This window comes from Morone saxatilis, unplaced genomic scaffold, assembly GCF_004916995.1.
Source record: "Morone saxatilis isolate NCDOM2014 unplaced genomic scaffold, NCSU_SB_2.0 Contig16, whole genome shotgun sequence".
NCBI classification, from domain to species: domain Eukaryota; kingdom Metazoa; phylum Chordata; class Actinopteri; family Moronidae; genus Morone; species Morone saxatilis.
In genome coordinates this window covers 26,456,255-26,479,224 of record NW_023339718.1, presented here as the reverse complement: position 1 = coordinate 26,479,224, position 22,970 = coordinate 26,456,255, and the positions used below count along the sequence as shown (strand labels likewise).

The 22,970-nt window shown below is 40.2% G+C and overlaps 1 protein-coding gene across 1 annotated transcript in view; it reads left to right on the top strand.

Moving 5' to 3' along the window:
- cacna1ba (calcium channel, voltage-dependent, N type, alpha 1B subunit, a) overlaps positions 1-22,970 on the top strand; it is a 129,772-nt gene that overhangs the window by 37,366 nt on the left and 69,436 nt on the right. Inside the window, exons 7-10 of the mRNA XM_035658906.1 lie at positions 7,327-7,430; positions 16,830-16,945; positions 17,122-17,208; positions 20,405-20,491. Of these exons, the coding sequence (XP_035514799.1) occupies positions 7,327-7,430; positions 16,830-16,945; positions 17,122-17,208; positions 20,405-20,491 (394 nt within the window). The remainder of the gene's footprint in view (positions 1-7,326; positions 7,431-16,829; positions 16,946-17,121; positions 17,209-20,404; positions 20,492-22,970) is intronic.

Below are 22,970 nucleotides of genomic sequence, written 5' to 3'. Positions count from 1 at the left end.
ACATGGTGGACTCCATGGAAGGTGGCCCACAGCGTCTAATATAAATAGCTTATATGAAAGGTATATAGATATAAAAGACCCGCTCGATTCATATTTTTCAGGTGATTATAAACAAATGAAAACATACCTATGAATATTATATTCCACTTCTGACAATAGATCCTCCTGAATGTTACATACTGGACCTTTGAGTGTTGCACACTGTCTCAGTAAGCCCTGTTTCTCATAGAAAAGGGCACTGCTGGCTTCACCAGCCTTTTCAGTGCTTGTCAGGGCTAGTTAGGGTTAGTAGCATGAGCCCCCCCTGGTGACATAGTATCCACTCACCTGTGAACAGCAGGCAGACTTTCAGATGCTATCAGGCGGAGCTCTGGGGAGCAGGATGTTTACAAGGCGGCTAGAAGACAGCAACAACAAGATACAGTGCAGGCCATTCACTGCCACTTGTCATCCAGCTCTGCTACAACCCCCGTCTCCCCCCTGTCTCCTCAGAATGCCTAAGTGTATATTGAGTGGAGGAAAGAGTGCTTCCTTGCAATACTGTAATTCTTAAAATGAAAAGATCAAATATAAAGATGTAGTCTATTAAAAGTGTCAGGTATCAGCAGTTTTAGTTCGAGTCTGAACATAAAGCTGGTTCATTGTGTTTGTATGAGTCAGTCCCTGTTATTTCCTGGTCTGTCTCCAGTCTCTCGCGCAGTGTGGGTGTAGTATTGCTGTTGAACTGATGGCTGTCCTCGGGCAACACTTTTAGGGGCTGAACAAGGCTTCTAATGGCTTTTCTATTGCCTTGTGTGCTCTCTCCATTCTGTTAGCCAAGGTCTGAGGCGGCCTCACCCCAACTCCAGCTAATGCACTAATACACCCAGCCCTCTGCAGCCACTTCCAGCTCAGAGCTACATTATGACAGATGATTCCACCTTTCTAATACAGCGCCTGCGGGTAAGGATTCACTGGCAGCACTTCAACATGGATCGCCAACCCCTTCCCGCATTACTGCCCCAGCCTAAAAGCCTTAAAGATCCCCCTCCAGACATATACAAATAGTCTGCTTGGAACAATGTGTCTGATATGTTTTTCTACAAAAAAAAAATCCACATTAAAATCCTTAAAAAGGCATCTCCTCCCTCTACCTCATTAAAAAGTTCAGAATCGAAGAATATGCCCATTCAAGTTTCTACATCACACTGTAGAAGTTGCATACTGGACCGGGACTACTTCCAAACTATTTGTGATGTCACAAATTCTGCTGGTAGGCCCCGCCCAGAGAAACTTTCCATTTTCAGCAGATGAATATGAAAACATCTTTTTAGAGTCAAACTCTGCACAGACAGCATTCAAACAGCACACTGTAGGGACAAGTACAAACACTGGTTTCTGACTGGAGGGGGCTTTAAGTAACGCGTAAAGTAGCATATGATGATTTTACAGTAACATCTTAAAATACAGATTGGTCCAGTTCTGTCAGCCTGAGCTGAGCGCCACTGGTCTGATTGCACTATTGAAAGGAGGGGTTAAATGTTTAAAAATAGCTCTTTTCAGAGATGGATGATGAGGCCATGCAGGGATGAGACTGTGTGTCTATGTGTCTTCATGGGGATTTTTATGAGCTGACTGCCTACTATGATCATGATGACGGTCCGCTTGGGTTGCAAACAAAAAGATTTTGGCCTATTTTTCTTTTCTTTTTTTCAGAATTGTGAAGATAAAACACTCAAAATATACATTTAGGTCTTTGTCTGCAGATTTCACCAAAAGGTAGCATTAGATAGTGCCTTATTTGCATATCATATATTTTCAGAAAACAAAAAAAAATGTCTGTATCAACTGGTGGTATTATCTATTATTTAAAAATCTTTACTCTTTTCACCTGTAGTGTATTGCTATATATATCTTTCCACTCCACTTCAGTAGCACTTACATACACCAAAAAAGATTTATTCTGATCTATATTTTGAAGGATTTTACTAAGGGGTTTGTTCATATATCATTCATAGCCTGAGTTATGGAGTGATCAAAAGGGATCCAAGATCCCCACTGATCCCCACACAGTATTCAGATTTCTGTTCTAGGAATGTATGCAATTTTTAATTAAATAATGCCCCATTTGCATATCTGAACATTTTAGAAAACTTAAAAATAATTGACTTAAAAGTCCAGTGTGCATCATTTAGAAGGATCTGTTGTCATGGAATACAATATTCATAGGTATGTTTTCATTAGTGTATAATCACCTGAATAGGAATTGTTGTGCTTTCGTTACATTAGTCTTACCTTTATCTACTGATGCCGTGGGTCGCCTTCCATGCAGTCCGCCATGTTAAACTGCCTTGTTTTTACAGTAGCCCAGGAGTGACAAACCCAACACTGGATGCAACTAAATCCTACACAGTGGTCAATCAACTGTGGATGTTTTTGTGAGTTAAAATGTTACTCTAACCCTATTCACCTGTAGTGTCTCCCCTTAAGTGCTGGTAATGTTAGTAAAAGTTCAAGTAGTCATCCAGAGATGGAGGGATAATCCTGTGTAGTGAATGACAAAGAAGAATGGAAGTTGCTGACAGTCATAACCAGTTGTGGCAGCCTAATCCATGCTATGCAGCTGCAGCCCCACCAGAGACCATAATCTCGTTATCCTGGATACAGGAAGTTAGGCTCAATATGACCCCCTTCAGCATGAGAAAATCATTCTTAACAAGTCATTTAAACTGAAATTGATTCTTCAGTCATCTGGAGTTAGGTTTATCTGCCACAATCAGTGTTGTTTCATCTCATTGGCTCATTGTCCATGCATGGACAATTCCTGTCTGAACTCAAGTAAAATAAATAATAGAATAACCTCTTTAATACCAATTCTGATTTATGTGCTCTCAGAAGAGTGAGATACAAGATGCACCATCAAATCAAACAGAAGGAATGGGTAAAGGGGGAACAGTTCAACACTGAGCTCCTTGTGGATCTTCACCCTGCTGTGAGTGTGAGCCCAGAGTGTCTGTGTCACAGAGCCATCAACTGCAGCACCCCACATCTACAAGTTATGTGTAAATCATTTTCTTAAATATTTTCCTATAATGCAGCCTAACATGCTGCATTTGGTGTGTTTTGACATCCAATCAGCTAGATTTCATTTTAATCGAATCATGCTATGACAAGTAAACTGTCATGTGTTAGCTTCTCTTTGTATTCTAAAACACTCACATTGTAGCTTCAGAGTCACATAAGGGCCTGAGGAAACAATATTTTTTGGGGGGCTTTTTTTTTTTAAACAGCAGGCCAATATATCAAGCATCATAGCAGCCTGTGTCTATGTCCTGCCCTCTCTAAAGGCACAATGCAGCAAGCTAGCTTTGTTGTCGGTTGGATCTGCAGTGGCTCTGCTCTAATATCCTCTGTGCTGCTAAGTGGGGGTATGGCAGGAGTTAGACTGGATTTAATTAAGCCAGACCTGTTTTTGTTATTCACTGTACTCTGCTCCACTGTATGATGATCCTTTGAAACATTGAAATATTTAAAGGTTTCCTAAAGTATTGGAGTATTTGTAAAATAAATAGGCTCCGTAGTTAAAGCTGCACTAATCAGTATTTTGATATTGAAGAAGCACTAATCAGTTTGGTCCACTTTGGTTAGTTTTAGGCAACAAAACTACATGGTTAGGTTTTGGAAAAGTACATGTCAAACAGCGGTCTCCTGGGTGAAAGTCCTGTGTTTGTATGAGCCATCCATCAAGCTAACCTCCTTCAGTTGCAGACTTTGTCACTCTATACTTGTACTGCCCTCGCTATACGTGCTGTATCCAGCTTGGCATGAACTTTAAAGGGCCTGGGAGCAATGTAATTATCCATAATCCGTTTCACGGCAAACTTAAACATAAAACTTCACAAAATGTAATCTTATCCAGAAATAATCATCCACAATCATAGATAACAATACAACAAATCAATACATACCCACAATGCAACCAAAGGCATAGGATGTATACAGATGCTGCTGGATCAGCTCAGATAAAATAAAAACCGCTCTCCATTAGGCTCACTGTCTCCCTGATAACTGGTCACGTGTCTCTTCTCGCTACTAACATGCTGCAGTTCCCACAGTGACCACAAGGAGACACAACAACTGTGTCATAACAGAACAATACTACTGCTGCTTCATACATGCATGTGCTAATTGAGGAAATACGTGACACTGAAACAGTATCCTCCGGTGGATTGGCGGGTCTATTACAGGCTTTGGCGTGAGATTGGGTTGGAGCGGTAGAGCTCCGCAATAAGTGGAACATCATGTAGGAAGCTATATACGAACACATTTTCTTTCATCTTTGTTCACGTTCACAATTAGCTCTTATTTTATTAGTACCCACTGATTTCTGGGATTCAACAATGTTTTCCTATTTTTGCTCTTTTCTTACTTAAAGGAAAATGTTAACAATGGTAGAGATCACTCTTACCAAAGTAAGAAAAAAACATCTTGTTTTCACAGTCCAAAAATTGTAAGAAGTTTCTAAGTTTGAAATTGAGGAACATAAAACACAATATCATATTATCAAATATAGATTATTATTTGTTTCAGAGTAATGAAGATGGTTATTACATTTGTGGGCTAAAGAAAAATGATTCAGACTTCCGTAGGTTCCCTCTCACACGGCATTCACAGAATCACATGTTTTGCCATTGCTGTTTTTGATTTTCTATCAATATCTTATAGATATCCTATTATATTTATCTGGTATGCTTAGATACTCTCTTATACTCTGCATGGAGCCATTTTAAAGTATTTGTTGTGTTTGGTATGTCTATTTTTCTACTGATATTTCTATTTTTACTTTCTTCCAGTGTTATATGTCTGTATGTTTGCCTGTCTGTCTGTCACATGGTGGCTGTTACTTATGCTAATAACCCACATTTCCACCAATGTGATGGGAAAAACAGATTTTGCAAGTCATTATAATGACTTAGGAAATTGGCTTCCATACAGTCGGCCACACAACTCCACTTTATGATCAAGTAGGATTCATCATTCAGCACACCTGATTCGGATAGTTAGGAATGTTTAGTGCATCTGTCAGTGTCTTTTATGTTCTCTGAACAGAAAAGTAGGAGAAACTGTTAGAAATTTAAGAGAATGTTGCTGCATGAGGCCCATTGTTTGACTTACAGTATTATGGCCTTAGAAAGTTGATACGGCTTACATGTTAGCAAACAGCTCCCTATTTATACATCCAGCAGATGCAGAGCAACATTAGCATTCATCTGAGTCATGTTTGTGTTCAACTGATGAATGTAAGTCCAATATTTACTCTCCTTTTAGCTCTGGTTTGGAAAACTGTATCTAGCCTCTAACTTTTTCTGTCTGCTGTGTGGTGCTGGGCATGAGAGTGAGAGTGAATATTGGACTTCCCTCAGCTTGACTCAAACATAACTCTAAATGAGTGCTAATATTTCCACCGCAGACTAAATACTAACAGTAAATAGGCAACTAACACATTAACCATAGCAACTTTATAAAGCCACAGAATGGTGACAAGTAATGAAGGGAATAGAGACAGCTGTACAGGTTATTCTAAGTCAACTAAGTCCAATGAAGTATTATATTTATAAATATTTTTGCCTCCCTGATTGTTCTTGCTTATTTTCCTGTCATTTGTACTCAGAGTCTTGCATGCCATAATGTATGTAAGCACTTTACCCTCTAATTAAACTGCATAATAGAGGAACAATTATACTGCTGCTTAGTTCAAAAAACGCTAATGAGACTATTCCTTTATCCGAGAAAACAATGGGCAAATCTATGGACGCAAAATGAGGAATTAAAACAGGCTTCAGAATGAAAGGAAGGCATCACAATGGGTTTCAGTAAATGAGTGCATCGCCAGACAATTTCCAGCAATCACATTAACCTCCCAAAGTAATAATCTTAGCGTGAGTGCCCGCTGTAGAGAATTCTGTAAACAGTAATACAGCAGAAAGCCTACAGGCAGGGTGGAAGTCACAAAAGAGAACATGAGCTCAGATTGTGACTGCTGCTTCTGTCATTTCTGCTCCAGCAGCAAACCACACGCACAAACAAGAGCACACCTCTTCACAAATACCCAGTTTATTGTCTTGCATTTCCAATGGGAGCCAGTGATGTGACAGTAGACGGAGTACAGTGAGATTAATATCCATGATGCCATCTCATTTCTCTCTTAAGTCTTGCAGCTGAAGGAGGATGGATATAGGTTTAAATAAGTGCTCCCATCAGCATTTCTGTGACTATGGGTCTTTAGAGGTGTGGATGTTATGTCCAAACCGTCCGGATGCAAAGCTGTAATGCCTTTGAACCACTAAGCAATGTGATTCTCTCACCACTCCTGCCTACATACTTTTGTTTACTTTTAGAGTAGGGCTGCATGGGCCAGATCTGCCTCCAAATCTTAATGCTACACTACAATGTTATTTTAGACAATAGTGTATTTCCAACCTTGGGTCAACAGTTTGTGTTTTTCTCTTTACTGTTTCAACATGAAAATGCCCCTATGCACAAAGCCAGCTCCATAAAGAAATGGTTTTCCCAGTTTGGTATGGAAGAAAGTCATTGGCCTGCACAGAGTGCTGACCTCAGCCCCATACAACACCTTCTGGATGAACTGGCACTCCGACTGTGAGCCAAACCTTATTACCCAACATCAGTTTGAACCTCACTAATGCTCTTGTGTGTGAATGGGAGCAAATTACTGTGAATACCAGTAATGTATATACTCTCAGGTCAGTCATTATCTTAATCTTCAAACATAGGTCACATTGAATCTTACATATCTTTGTGAAGTTAAAGGGTAAGTCTAGTGATATTCTGCTGTGTCTTACTGTCAACAAGGATGGATATTGTGTATCAAAGCCTGATCTTCTTCCTCTGTTCCATACAGCTCCATTGTTGTTCATGCATGTGAGCCACACTGTTGCACTGGGTGACATGTTCCATTGCCATAAACACACACACACACTGTAGTTTATTTGGACTGAGCCCCTCATACACCATCCTGCTGCCCAAAATACTCACTAGAGCGCCAATTGCGTATTAATCTGCCACTGAAAAGAGACCCTTACAAATGCACTATTTCCCTACTCTTTGACTGATGCTGGATAAAACTACAGTGATCAGCTGTTTTAGAAAATCACTGAGCCATTAAAAAAATGAAATAATATATTTAAGACCCTATTTTAGCTACAGACAGAAAATAAGACACAAAAATAAAAATGTAGATGGGCAACAGCCTTATCCTTTAACTGCAACAACACAATAGTATTAACAGTCCCTCTGCTCTTTGTCTCTGTGTGTTAATGTGTTTAGGCCAACGATGCCTCAGGGAACACCTGGAACTGGCTGTACTTCATCCCCCTCATCATCATCGGCTCCTTCTTCATGCTCAACCTGGTGCTGGGTGTGCTGTCAGGGTGAGTACAAACTGTGAGGCTTTCAAGAGATGTTCTTTACATTTTACCAAGATATACCCCACTCTTAACCAGGCCTGTTTGGTCATATGATGGCTGCCTTTGCTCAAGATAAAATAAAGTGAGAAACCTTCGTTATTTTCTCATATTTATCTTGCTGTCTGCCATAGTGGATCTGTAGAGCCTTTTAGCAAACTATTGCAAGAGTCTGTGTTGGTATGGATGTGTTGGTACATGCCATTGTGTTTGCTATGTCCAAATGTCCATGATATGTAAAACAGTTTTATTCAGATGAATGAATAAGATAAGTCCAAAACAGCACACTGGTATGGCTGCATGGATTCTCCTCCTCTGCCACTGCAGCAATAATATCCTCAGGTCTGCAGTATAAAGATGGTCATACACTCCCATCACTAGAACATATTTAAACTGATAAGAGGGTATGCTGAAAAACAGGACCACATGAATCTGTATGACTGAGATTTTTCCACCTCAAATATTGTTGTTCTACTACAAAAAGATGACCTCACAAATATTAATTACGGTCAATAAAGGGAGCATATTTAGAAAAAACACAAACTGACAGTTGACTAAGCCTCGTCCCTTGAGATAAGTTTTTTAAAGCCTACAAAAACCAAAACAGATTGAATGAAATAGTAAACAGATGATACACAGACCCAAATGAGTCTCATTAATAATAAATACGCCTCGCTTTAAAAGCCTCCACATGACGTAATTCAGCACTGTTTCCTATTCATTTTGAGAGACCAATGGCCAATGGGGAAACTCCAACAATCGACCAATGGTGTAACCTCGTCTCTCACTCAGTAAGTCAGGAACAGACTGTTAATGTTTATAGGGCTGGGCCTGCTTTGCTGCGGTCCAGTCAATGAAGAGCAGGACAGGATGCCGTCCAGGACTGGTGGAAGTGGGGCAATACACAGTGGATATGCTTGTTGTGAATGTTTGTAACGTAGAACTTCAACAACTAATGCAGTTAGCTGCTGGTATTCCAACTCTTAGCCTTGGAAGTAATGCTGGGTTTCTACTACAGCTGATAGGTTAGCCAGACAGTTTTCATTAGAGCCGATAAACACACTTGCACTTTTGCTCTTGTGTTTTTGGTTTTGAAAAAGCTGTTACTACAGCCCCATAAACACTTAACAGGTCTGAAAGCCCTGTCTGTCTTCTTAGGATTGCTCAACTATAATTGGACAATCAATGTTCAAGGGAGAGGTTCATCATCACTAACTCAGAAATGCCACTGGTAAAATATAGAATTCTATAACCCGCAATCAAACATCCCACATTTAGAGATTTCTCCTTCTTCCAGTGTATGCACCTCTCTTGCATTTACTAATTTAGGCAAATTCCACATCTGTGGCAGCTCCAATGTAAAATTCATGATGTTTTATTAAAACATAAATTCACATGATTATACAAGTCTGCCAGACCATGAGCAGACTTTCTACTGTACATGGTGTGCAGTGCCTGTCATTGTGATTCTGTGGTGTACACTTCCTCATTTCTAAAGCAACACAAGTAGCAGATGCTGAGTTGTCTCTCCGCCATTGAAAAGAGCGTCATGGGAGAAGGCTGTGGTTTTATTGCCTCTTTTGTAATATTGCTTTGCAGTTATTATCATCTTTCTTCAGCACCAGCAGTCTCTGGGTGTTGTACATGTACAAAATCTAACCCATAGTATATCATCCATGCCAAAACATGGTAGGAATGTCATTTTTTCATTGGGGTAGGTGGTTAGATAGATAAAGAAACACTTATACAACTCTAACATGTGATGAACCCTTTCTTATATAGCTTTAAATTGTGACATTTTGTTTTATTCTTTAACTATTTATTTTACACATTAAGGTACATATTTCCAGTGTTGTAGTATTTGTGTATTTTCAGTGTTTAAAGTGGCTAATAATCCATATTTTTATAATAACAATGTATCAAACAACAACACTGACAATATGAAGTAGAATGAATATTTACTTTATTAATGCCCGATAGGGAAATTCTTTTTTCACGAATAGGCCTGACAATCATATACACACTGGGCTGATAGACATGCAAACATGGAGAGATGGTGGAGTGATCGGCTTTCACGTAATGGTGAAGTTAGGGGTTCGGTGTCCAGGAGGTGAACTGACACCTCTCTAGCTAGCAGTCCCCAGTCCTTACTGTGTTCTGTGCTGGCCAAGTATCTAAGGACTGAGCTACTGCCACTCCCAACCAGTACAGGGACACCAAGATCAGTGGAATATGCTCTTGAGCTGTGAACAGGAGTGAGATTTTTTTGCAGATGCTTGAGAGCAGTGAGTTACAATAGTCCGGTCAACGGGTGATGAGAGACAGGCTTTAGGTTTTTGGTAGGAAGAAAGGTTCTAGAAATGTTTCTAAATTGCAGTAAACAAGATTGAACTACAGTGTTTATCGAAACTGATTGTTGTAGTTCTGCACCAGCTTGTTACATTTTTAATGAAAGGTTAAAGGACCAGTGTGTAGGATTTAATGGCATCTAGCAGAGTAGTTGCAGATTGGCCTGCTCGTTTCAACATCCCCTTCCAAGTGCAAAGGAAAAACTACGGTGGCATGGCAGTGAAAGACACGAAAACGCCCCTACCTACAGCTAGTGTTTGGTTTTTCCCTTCTGGGCTACTGTAGAAACAACTGTGAATCAATGAAACGTGGCTACATTTTCTACATGGTTAGTTAACCTCATCATTAAAATCTAGCGGGCTAGGATATTGATAATGCTTTTTCATTTTTTATTTACAATATATTTTGATATGTTTTATATTCTTATAAATTATATTTTATCCAAAAACACATAATAATTGGGTAATCATTTTATTTAAATTCTCTCATTTCTCTCATCTTCCCTCTAATTTGCTGTGGCCCCCCGGCACCCCCTGGCAGCTCTGGTCCCCACTTTGAAAAACAGCTGGCTAACATAAGATATGACTACATATAGAGTATGTCTCTTTAAACCATCTTCAAAATGTGGTTTTCTTTTCAACACAGACATGCCTAGCACAGCACATAGCATATAAGTACAGGAAAAGAGGAAGTTGACCGAGGTTCTGACTGAGGCTTGACCAACTGTTACTGGAGCACAGAGCAGAAAAGGGGCAGAACATAGGAAGGGTCAATTGTCAGTATTTGCAGTGTAGTTTTCAGGCAGAAGCACAAACAGGATGACCTCTCACCTTAAAAATGTAACTCCATTTCTAACATTTTCTCCATACAGAACCGTATGGAGAAAACTGCTGTTATTCCTGCTTTTTCTTCATCTATCTGAGCTAGTTCAGATAAAATGATGAACATGAAGTTGTTTTCATATTCACTCTTGTGTTGTTCAATGTTAAGGTCATTATTTTTTAAAGAAGCCACAGTACTCTATGTTCTAGCTGGCTGCTCTGCCCTTGTTGATAAAGCAACGGTTCTCGCTGCTGGTGTGAAAATCTATTTCCTCACTGTGCTTCTCTTTGAAATCAAGGAGAGAGAGTGGCTGTCCCTTCGAGTAGGTTCAATTAATTTGTGGAACCTTTTTTTTCTTCCAACACTAATTCCTGCAGCTACTTGCAGAGTGGAACAATGAGTCTCAACTTTTTTTGTTTACTTAAGTTTGACGGTTAATTAATTGGGTGCTGTCGGGAGAGGAGTTTGATGACTAGAGTGAGCATCTGCAAAGTCAGCTTAATAGAGCCATTAATGTGTTTGTTTCACATTGCAGTGATTATGTGTCCATTTTCCTCAAAGTGTTTTTCTAGGTCACCTTTTTTTTATGTTGACTTGTAATACGATAATCTTATCAGCTTCACACAAGCTGAAACAAGTGAGCAGTTTGAGGCTTAGCTTACAATTTGACTAATATGGCTTATTAAAGGCAGCTAGCTTGCCTCCAAACTACATTTCTGAATTTCTGAGTCCTTATTAGCTAGTTCACATCTTGAGGTTTTATCAAGGGTCTCCTGGCTGTTCCTTGATCCAGGCTCCCGACTAGACTGTCCACAGCTCCACAGCTTTTAGAATTTAGAAAATAAGGCATTCTATTGTGTATCAACTTTCAAATCACTTCTTTTCATATATTTCTACAGACAAACATCTTCATTTTGTGATTTTGTTGTTTACAACATCTGGCTTTTTGTGTCTTTCTCTGACTTTTTATATTCTCCACACATTCACATACTGTACATCCATACTATATAAACAGAACTGACAAAAGCTTTAGAAGGCAGGTAGCCTTTAGCCACCCCCTCTGTGGTTGTCTTGTCCTCCCTGTTTCCTGCTCTCTCCACAGAAGTTGTCAGATGGCTTTACAGTTACTAGGGAGGTGGAAGGTCACTAATGCTGTCTGGCAGGGCCGTGCGGGGGCCATGTCATTGTTTAAAGGCCACGATCTGAGCTTCAGAGCAGGCAGGAGAGCAGATACATGCAGGGTTGAGAGGCTGCAGACCCCCAGGGGAGGCTGGGGCCATTCACTCAGCTTTTATCCCATCAGCGTGGGCAGGCTGGGATAAGATGTGGATGTGATCAAAGTTGAACCCCCAACCATCTACTCTGAAATAGCCAATTGTTTATGGACATGTTAGCTAAAACAAGGACTACTACTGCTGCTTTATCTTTAGCATTACATTTACAGTTTTTGTTTTTGTTAATATTTATAATCATACATAACAACTTATAATAAGCTTTATAAAGTATTATAGGTGGTGGAAATAATGTATTACTGTTTAAGTTCAGCATTCATAATGCTTTAGCTCTGATGTCAGATTGTAGTCACAAATTTGATAACTTTAGACTCGACTTGGACTTTGACACCTGTGACTTCACTTGGACTTTTGACTGGAATATAGTTGATACCTTCCCCTAAACCCAAAGATGAAAAAGTATGTTATTAAAAAGTGTGCCATCCATTTCTCCTTATTTCCTGAATCAAAGAACATTAATGCTGTTCCCTCCCAGCAAGTTGACAAGTAGAAAAAATTATACCAAAGGGTAAAAATAAAATAATATACACACACATATATATATATTATGGCATGCTGTTTAGGAAATTAATCTTTGAATATATTGAATGAAACTTTGAATATATGGAATGAACCTTGGATATATGGAATGAATTCTTGAATATATTGAATTAATCTTTGAATATATGGAATGAATTCTTGAATATATTGAATGAATCTTTGAATATATGGAATGAACCTTGAATATATTGAATGAATCTTTGAATATATTGAATGAATTCTTGAATATATGGAATGAATCCTTGAATATATGGAATGAAACTTGACTGACGTCATCAAGGCAACTGCTGCCATCTTTATTTTGCTGCGCAAGAAGTGAGAACTGATCAGTCAGCTGGGAAACTTGTGGCAGCAATACTGATGCAATGAGGACATATTAACTCATTGGCAAAATGCTTGTACGGCCAAAATGCTTCCCCATAGTGCCGTGCCAATACCTCTCCTGACGAAGAAGTTCGCCTCCCTTTTTTAATGTGGCAGGCCGACTACAACAGGCCTCAGGCAAAATCCTGACAGAAGCATGCCTTCAACCTCACAGGGAACTGCCCCACAACAGTCCTCTATACAACTTCGCCATACACAAGAAAGCCCAGGCCTGTGTTAGCGCCTGCCACGATTAAAAAGTTGAGCGAACTTCTTCGTCCAGGAGAACAGGTATTGGGCACAGGTACTATGGGGAGCCATACAAGCACTTGCCAATGAGCCAATCTATCTATCAATCTAAGAGGCAAACAGTGCTACATTATGTGGATGCTGAATCAGAGTTAGTTTTGGTTCTTCTGTCATTAAAATGGCATTACATTTGGACATTACATCTGAAGAGCATGTTATGACTTGTTTAGGACTCAAAACTCTTGCCTGACTTGGGACTTCAATACAAAGACTTAAGACTTATTTGTGACTTGCAAAACAATGACTTGGTCCCTCCTCTTCTCTACACAACCTCAAAATGATGAGCGTGAACAGGTTATAGCAATGAATCGGTGTATCTCAATACACCTTCTCACAATAAATATTTAATTTTGTCCAGACAATGAATAGATACATAGTTGTGCATACATATAGATACCTATATGCATGTGTATATGCGCAGGTACACATATTGGGCCATATGTTTGTGACAGCTCTTCTACCAGGTCAAGCAGCTTTCCGTTTGGTCTTTTCCTGACTTTGACATTCTCTTTGCCTGTCTGTGTGGTCTGTGCACGGTGCACAGGTGGGAGGAGACGAACAAACAGGAGGTTCATTTAAATCAGACAGTGCAAAGAGTGTCTAACATCTGTTTCTGGAGCCACTCAGCTTCCACTTTGGTAATTTTATCTACAAGAGCAAACTAAATACTTGCACAGCAATAATTGAATAATGCTTAAGATGTGAGACGTTTAAATCGACATCAAAAGGAAGATGGCTAAATCAGTCTGCACTGATGTATAAGTGATTATGAGTGATTCTTCCAGTGTCCGTGTCCACTGCATGTATGAAAGGTTTCTCCTTCAACTCATTAAACCCTTGCAGCACCATGCTGTGACCAGAGTGCAGTGCCAGAACACAGTGACACTGTAAACATCTTGTAAAATCACAACATCAGACTGCTACAGAATAAGAACACACCTCTACACACATCAGACAGGTCCCAACTCGGTATTCACCCTGTTTATGCAGGAGACAAGGTAGTTTATTAATCCTGTGCATCACAGCCTTCTTTCCAACTTAAAAAAAGGTAATGTTTTATTGATGAAATGTATTTTTAAGCAAAAGCTGCTCTGTCACATTTTAAGATATGATGCAACCATTTGCAACGTAGTAGAATTATGAATTAATAGCGTTGTGCTAATCATATAAACTGCTTCACCAATTTATTTTATTTCATCACCGTACTAATTAACTGTTGAAGAAACTCACTCTGTGTATCTCTGGTTGCAAATTTGTGGTGCTGCGCTCCCGTAGTGCTGCTCTGCACCATCCAGACAACAACTTCAGGAGAAGCCAATTGTTCATTTGTGGAGTTGTTATCGTCACGCGTCACTGCAATTGGCCCTGCTGCTTCAGAGTGATGAGATCAGTGATGTGACTAGCTGACAGCATATTTATTAATTGCCACGCCCTCTGATCTAAATTCATCATCTCACAGCTTTTCTTGAACTTTGCGCTGCTGCTACATGAACTAAAATAGCATGTGGAGACACCCACACAGTCAATGAGCTTGTGCGATTAAAAATAGGGCCCATAGTATGTCACAGCATTAAATGCAATACATACATAGTGGAAGAATAAACACATCATGCATTACAGTGCATTTTGAATGCTGTTGTTTGGTGGTGATACTGTAGCTTCCATCAGCAGTTTCTATATATATGCATATTTGAATTGGTCTGACTGTTTCTGGAAGAGAAAATGTGCGTACTGTATGTGTATGGGAGCTTGTAATTATCTAATTTAGTGAGGATCCGACTCTTTGTGCAATGTTTATGTTTGTGCTCATGCTGACATATGTATCAATGTGTATGTGTGTGAGACAGTGTGAAAGTGTGGCCGAAAGCTGCTACAACACTGGGAAATCCTAGTCTCTCCCTGTATACACACACACGCACTGTATACTCAACCAGCCAACCCATGGATGCACTGCACACACATTATAGAGGGAAAGATGTGTAGCCACAAAATTAGATTTAGACACATTGGCAGGCACATATACAAACACACACGCACACACACCCTCAGGAAGGCAGGCAGACAGCCACTGCAATGCAGAATAGAGCTTCCCCCTCCACTGTGTGGGAGACACACCAATCACTGAGCGGTGGGGGTGGACTGGAGATCCCTCGCTCTGTTATTTCACCAGTCTGTCTTCCTCTCTCTTCTTCTTCTATCTCTGTCTCTTTTTTTATTGGTCTTGCTGACTCTCTCCACCTCCTTTTTCCTTTCTTATTCCACCCCCCCCTCTCTGCCTCATCTCTCACATATCTCCTTTCCCAGCTCATTTAAATTGAAAACTGCCTTATTGGGATGACATAACCCGAACCCTTATGTTGGCAAAGAAATACAATGGCAATGGAGATAAAGTTATCAGCTTTAAAAATGAGTATTATAACATTTTGTAATATTAGTACAAATATTTTTTAAGTTGGCTATAAAAAGGATAACAATTGATATTCTCACAAAAAATCAGTGTTTCATTTGATTAATCCTGTATGGATATAGATAAGTATAAAATGGGCGATATACTTTATTGTACTGTACTGTACTGTATGTGCATATCCTGATTGTAAACAAAGCACTGCCATACACATTCACTGTTGTTCTCTCTGTCTATATATTCTGTCGGCTGGCCTGGTCTGTTTTCCTCATAACAGACACAAACCATTGTCATTCTGGTTTATTATTTTCTTACTTTCACCCTTTCCTATCAGTAACAATAACATATTCATATTTATATTGATATAATATCTCTACCAACTATCTATTACTAATCTCTACCAAAACTACTCAAAATAAGATCCATGTCTTGAGTCACAAGTCAGTCTCTAGTCTTGGCTATAAAGTCCAAAGTAGAGTTGTTGATGCCAGTATCGGATGTTCCTTCCACTAATCTTTCTACTTTTACTTTGCAGTTGTTCTAAAGGGCATAACCTGACGGTAAACTTGGTTTTATTTTTTTCAAAAAAAATCCGGAGTTACAGGGTTAGTTCATTCTAATGCGCGGATGCTCTGTATTCATGACATGTCAGTTGCACAGTTGAAACTACAGGTAGATTTAGATGCATATAAATGACACGATAGCAACTTGTGTAATAATGAAAACGGATGATAAAGCAAGTTAGTTAAGTTTAGTTTGACCCAAATCTTTTATTTGTTTATGCAAATGTTTATGTTAAGTGATAATGTTACTCATATGCAAATCAGCATGTGACACCATCTAGCAACTTTCCCGGCAAGCTTTTAGCTACTTTCAACTGACAATAGTTATTTCTGTCACACTATTACATTAGTCAAAAGGACAATGTTCAAGTGAGGTCACATGTCATTGGTGTTTAACTGCAAATTTGTTATTGATTTTCATTACAGACATGAGTCTTGCTCCATATCAGTGCACCTCAATGGTCATTGTTGAGAGAAAGGACAACAGAGTGCCTTGTTCCATGTAGACATGTACTAGCTTGTTGTCTGAGCAAGAGACCACCCTGCTGCTGATGGTTCAGTTGTTCCGCAGTGTGACAGGACACTGACTCTGTCTTACCTGCTGGAAGTCAGCCTGCTATATACCTGTCAACAGTGGAGTGCTCCAGGGTCTGCGTGTTGACTTGTCAGATCCAATAAACATGTCTGTGTGTCTGTGTGTGTGGTTTCTTTGTGGTTTCTACAGTGAGTTTGCCAAGGAGAGAGAGCGGGTGGAGAAGAGGCAAGAATTCCTGAAGCTCCGCAGACAACAGCAAATCGAAAGAGAGTTAACCGGGTACCTGGAGTGGATCTGCAAAGCAGGTCAGAAACACACGCACACACTCTGGGTTACAAATGTGGGCTTAGCCTTCACTGATCATGGCAATAAAAACTGTAATAATAATTAACTGTAATAAATAACTGAAAAACTTTCCTGTAACTGATAACACAAATGTGACCTAATAATGACTAATTCAGGTGTGGTATTTGTGTTGCAGAGGAGGTGATGCTGGCTGAGGAAGACAAGAACGCAGAGGAGAAATCTCTGGATGGAGCATGGTATAAAAAGAAACACAGCAACTCTGGTGAGGACTACCATCATCAGAATCAACTGACTCTGAGTCCAACCCATACCATTTTCACATATAGGCTATCTCTTTATTTTGGTGGGTATACCTCGTATACCTCTGACAGGGTGCTGAATTGTAATATGGTGCTCTTTCTTTAACCTGGCAGGTTATTTCTTATCTTCACAATAGATGATAGCAACCCATCTGGGGACTTTGGCCTTGCATCATTTCGGGTGAAAACAGTCCCTCTAATTTGACTGGCAGTAAAAGTAAATTCCGAGATCTTAGCCAATTTATTACGATACAGTAAGATTATTGTATTGCTTTTTAGCTATTAGAAGTCGAAATCCTGTGGCCAACAAGGCAAACAGCTGAGTTCTGTCAGTGATCAACGATCGAGTGTCCTTTGAGTCTGCATCAAAGTGGACGGACCTGACATATACCACGACCTCATTGAATCTCATATTTCTGTCATTAAGACACTTTATTTTGCTGTTTTGGTTGTCTGTCCAATGTGATGTTGCTGTAAATTAATCATATCGCTGTTTGCGTTTATTAATCGTCCTTCTACCAGGAGCCGACAGAAGTAGAAAACGGGGGGTTTATGTCCACTTCCTATGTTACTTTATGCTGTTTACAAGGTTAAATATAAGAAGGTAGGTCAGCTCAGTTTATGTGAATTATTAAAGTCAAAATACCCTCTGCTCCACACTATCAAATCAAACTCCATTTCAAAAAAATCTTTTATGATTGTCTTCACTCTACAGACATAATCGGCACGCGTCAGTACTCAGTAACATCATTTAGAACCTGTGAGTGTTTGCCACTGACGGACACATATTGACTGTCCGGGTCCCACGGTTTATTATTTTTATCCTCTCTGTGGATTGCCTAAAGCCACAAATCTTTTCTTTTAATGTCCTTTGTTGATTTGGAAAGTAAAGAAAATCGTAAACTGGCTTTTATTTATTGTTTGATGTGCAAAATTTGTCACAGCAGCTTCTAGACATATTACCACTAGGCACTTTTACAGTGCCCCGCCCCTTTTTGCTTTGTGCTCCAATAACAGTTGAGCAAACTTCCTCCTTTCCTGTACTCAGATATGCTATGTGCTAGGCTCACCTATAATGAAAAGACAACCATATTTTGAAGAAGGTTAAAAGATAAATGCGACATAAATGTAGTCAATTCTTAAGTGTTAGCAAAAACGTAAGCTACCTAGCTCACTGACAATTTATGTCCATTGGCTACCTAGTTAGCTAACATTTTGCTAACATTAGCCTTCAGGTGTAATTACCTAGCTAAAGAATAATATAAATTGGCTAGCTAGATAGCTAGTTTTTCTAAGATTAGCAAGCTAGTTAACCGAGGTTCTGACCAAGGCTTATTCAACTGGTTTTGGAGCACAGAGCACAAAAGGGCAGGAAGATAGGAAATAACCATAGACTGTGTATTAAAAACTCTGTGACGTCACCCATAGCTTTCTGAAGGACCGGTGTAAAGCTCAGTGTGGTCGGCTCAGTCGTGACACCGCTGGCTCCTGGCTAATCTAAAAATGGACAAAGAGGTGGAGTGTGGGTGGAGCTGAAGCGGCTGAATGACGCCTGGTTACTAAAGACAGCGGCCTGTGATGGCTGTTGTGTAGAGTTGCTGGCTGTCTTTCTTCCTCTTCTCTTTTATTGCTGCATCACTACCTACAGTATGTTCTACGATACATCACCACCATTACCATTACCAACTGTCTGTGCATTACTGCCATGTACAGTCAGCAAATTTGCATCACGTTTTCCCTGTACTCATAGCATATTTATTTGTGATTGTCACTTTAATGTTAGTCCTTCTTTTCATGCATTTTAGTATTTTAGTAGTATATATGGATATATCCACATTTAAAATGTATACGGTATGCTTATACCTGCCATATACAATACATTTACCTATGTGTATGTTATAGATAACACAACAAATAATGTATCAATTTAAAAGCACCAAAGTTTGAAAACAATTTTAAATATAATTTTAAAATACACTATGTGTTTGGAGATTATAGTATTCTTATCCGTATCGGTAACTGGCATACTGTTAGACCTACCGCCATCTGGGCAGCTTCCTAAGTGAAGTCAGTATGTGGCTGATACAGATCATTTCCACCAGCGTGTGTGTGTGCTCACACGCATTCTCCTCTTATCAAGGCCATACTGCCTCTCATCTGCAGCCTCACCCAGGGTAACAGTCACAGTGATTATGGGTGCCAGGGTGAATAGAATAGAATATAGGTGGAAGGGTAATGAGATTAGAATGAAGTACAGAAGAGTGAGGCTCACTGGAGTTCAGAGACGGCGTGGGAGTACGAGGACCCTTCACACAATTTTAAAGCTCTGCTCTTCTCTGTAAATTTTATACTCTCCCTGATATTTTTATTAGCTCTCAACAGCAAAACTGAACTGTGTTGAGTTATGAAACACCAACAGTCTGCTGTGAAGAAGATTTGAGAGATTTGACAGGACTATAGTTCATTATAGCAAAAAGGATGGTATCTTTACAAAATAGATGCTTTATACCTAGCACACATACCCTGCATTGCTACATGATACTATATGTAGTGTTACAACTACTGGTCATTTTGATTATCTATTATCCACCAATCCATCCATTATCAGCTTATTCGGGGTTGGTTGTGGTGGCAGCAGGTCAAGCAGGGCACTCCAGATGTCCCTCTCCCCAGCAACGCCTTCCAGTTTCTCCTACGGGAGGTGGAGGTGTTCCCGGACCATATGAGATGTATAATCCCTCCAGTGAGTTTTGGGTCTACCCCAGGTTGTCCTCCCAGTGCCTGGAGAAACTACAAAGGAAGGCATCCTAATCAGGTGCCTGAACCACCGCAACTGGCTCCTTTTGACGCGAAGGAGCATCAGCTGTACTCGGAGCTCCCTCAGGATGTCCGTGCACAATGCCTGCATCACTGCTGACACTGCACCGATCCTACTGTCCATCTCACGCTGCATTTTACCGTCACTCACTCAATGTTGAAATAAATAAAAACTGACACAGGGCTGAGTGGGAAAGAGTTATCTGGAATTCACCACAAGCAGAATGAAAGAGGAATTGAGAGAGAAAGGATATTCCTAATTCAACTTTAACAAATACTTCATGAATGAATCTGAGGTAAATCAGATTAGCTTAATATTTTTTTCCAATATTGTATTTGCAGTGCTGAAAAGGACCAAAAAGAGTAAGAATGACCTAATCAACACAGAGGAAGGCGAGGAGGACCACTTCACTTACATCTCATCTGTTGGTGAGGATGATTACCTGAGACATAATTTCTGCCATATTACTGCAAGTCTCCAAACTGTGTTGGTACTGTACGTTGAAGGCAACAAAAAAATAGCTTGTTGACACTGCAAGCAGCTTGGTTGATGCATTGTGATTGTCACTGGTACAACATGGACTCCAACAGTACACCATTTTGCATAGTTAGGACAGTTTAGCACCAAAAGTTACATAGTCAACATTAAAATGATCTTATAAAGATACATTTTGAGTTTTCTTTCAACTTTGTCAATGGATGCACCCATTCTCCAAACACCCTTCTTCAGATGTTCACTCTTTACTAGTTTTCATGAATATTTGTTCATTAAACAATATGAGCACTAAATTATCTTCAATTGGTCTGAATCAAGCTACTTGTCTCGAAGAGTCATCTGGAGAGCTAACATTAGCTATCAGATGTAAGTAGCTAGTTAAAGATTGATGTAGTTTAGCTAGGTAATGATTGGGGTTCTCTTTCATAGCATTCGTTTCGTGTCTCATTATGGGGAACGCCTCCTGCTTGACCTCGTCAGAAGCTCAAATAACATTAGGCCAGCCCTAATTGGCTGGCACTAATGATGTCTATGTCAGGAGGAGATAGGACCCTCCTCTTATATAATAGGCTGACATAGTGTCATTTGTCATTCAAAAACCTTTTCTCGCTTCTCACAGAAGCCTGTCGACAACTGTGCTATTTGGTTGCTAAGCTAAACTGTCCACAGACACGGGTGCACAACTCGGTCACCGGGCGCTTAATTCCCAGCTGTATGGTTGCTTGGTAGTTCACGAATAATACTCAACAATAAAAGCAATACTCTTCACTGACTGGCCCAGGTTTAAAGTTGCAATACCTTTGCCCTACGGAAGTAGCAATACTTCTGTTAATAAGCGCTAACAATACATTCAGGTAGCAATCCCTGATAACAGGTAACATTAGCAGATTAGCCCATAATAGGTAGCAATACCTCCTGAAAAGTAGCCTTACTTTTCATATCTATGCTAGCTTGGAAAATAGCAATATTTTCTCCCCTTTTTCGCCCAGTAGTTGCACAAGCAAATTTACACCCCTTCTATCGTCTAAAGCCCACTAGCTAACCATGGCTATGGCTATTTACCCCAGTGAAATAGTGAGCCTTTTCAGTGTTCTGTAGCAGTGATTCTGTAATTTTTACAGGACCTTATTGAGAAAGGTAAGGCCTTCTCAACCATCATCGTGTACTTGGCAGCTATTTCTGCCTGCCTTATTGGCTTTGATGGGAAGTCAGTAGGTCAACATCCTTTAGTATGTTGATTCATGAAGGGTGCACAGCATAAATTGCCTACATCTAGACCACTGGCCCCTTCATGGGATCTTCCCACTGTACTAGACACTCTCTCCTGTTCCTCTTTTGAGCCACTGGAACAAGCAAAGCTGAAAATGTTGTCCCTGAAGACCACCTTATTGCTAGCCTTATCCTCGGCTAAGCGTATAGGTGAGACCCATGCACTTTCTGTGCATTAGGCATGTATAAAGTTTTCCCCCAGGAATGCCAAGGTCAGTCTGCAGCCTAAACCGGCCTTTATCACAAAGGTTATGGTCACTTTTTATCCCCCGCCTTTCTCTTCTGAGGAACACCGGCGTTTGCATACTCTGTGTCCGGTTCATGCATTACAAATTTATTTGGACCAGACCCAGAGTTCAGACAGGGTAACCAGTTATTTGTGTCTTGGGCAAAACCTCATGTGGGAAAGCCTGTTTCCAAACAGCGTCTTTCCTACTGGATAGTAGGGGCTATTGCCCCGGCTTATGCCAGCAAGGGTCTACAGCCTCCTGCTGGTCTCGGTGCACATTCCACCAGGGGTCTAGCGACCTTGTGGGCTCCCTTTAAAGGGGTTTCCATTAAAGAGGTGTGTGCAGCTGCATGCTGGGCCTCACCCCACACATTTCCTAGATTTTATAGGTTGGATGTAATGGCTCCAACTCTGGCACATTCAGTCCTCAGTGTGGGCTCTTCTCAGAGCATGGCACCTCCATTGTGAAGTGCCACTGGGGACAGTTGTCTTCTTTACAGGCATGTCTGACAATCCGGGAGTCAGTATTCTTTTCTCCATAGACACGAAACAAATGCTATAAAAGAGAACTTAAGGTTATGAATATAACCACGTTTATGTGATGAGTGTGTCACCAGACTTTCCTCCTTGCTATAGAAGCGAGGAAGAGGTGAGCTTGTTTGGAATGACGAATGACACTATGTCAGCCTATTATATAGGACGAGGGTCCTATCCCCTCCTGACATAGATGTCATTAGTGCCAGCCAATTAGGGCTGGCGTAATGTTATTTGAGCTTCTGACGAGGTCAAGCAGGAGGCGTTCCCTAACGTGAGACACTCACTCATGCATCAGAGAACTGGGGTTATATTCATAACCTTAAGTTATTTGACTAGTTAGCTAGTATTTTCGTGTGTCAGACAACTGTAGCACATAG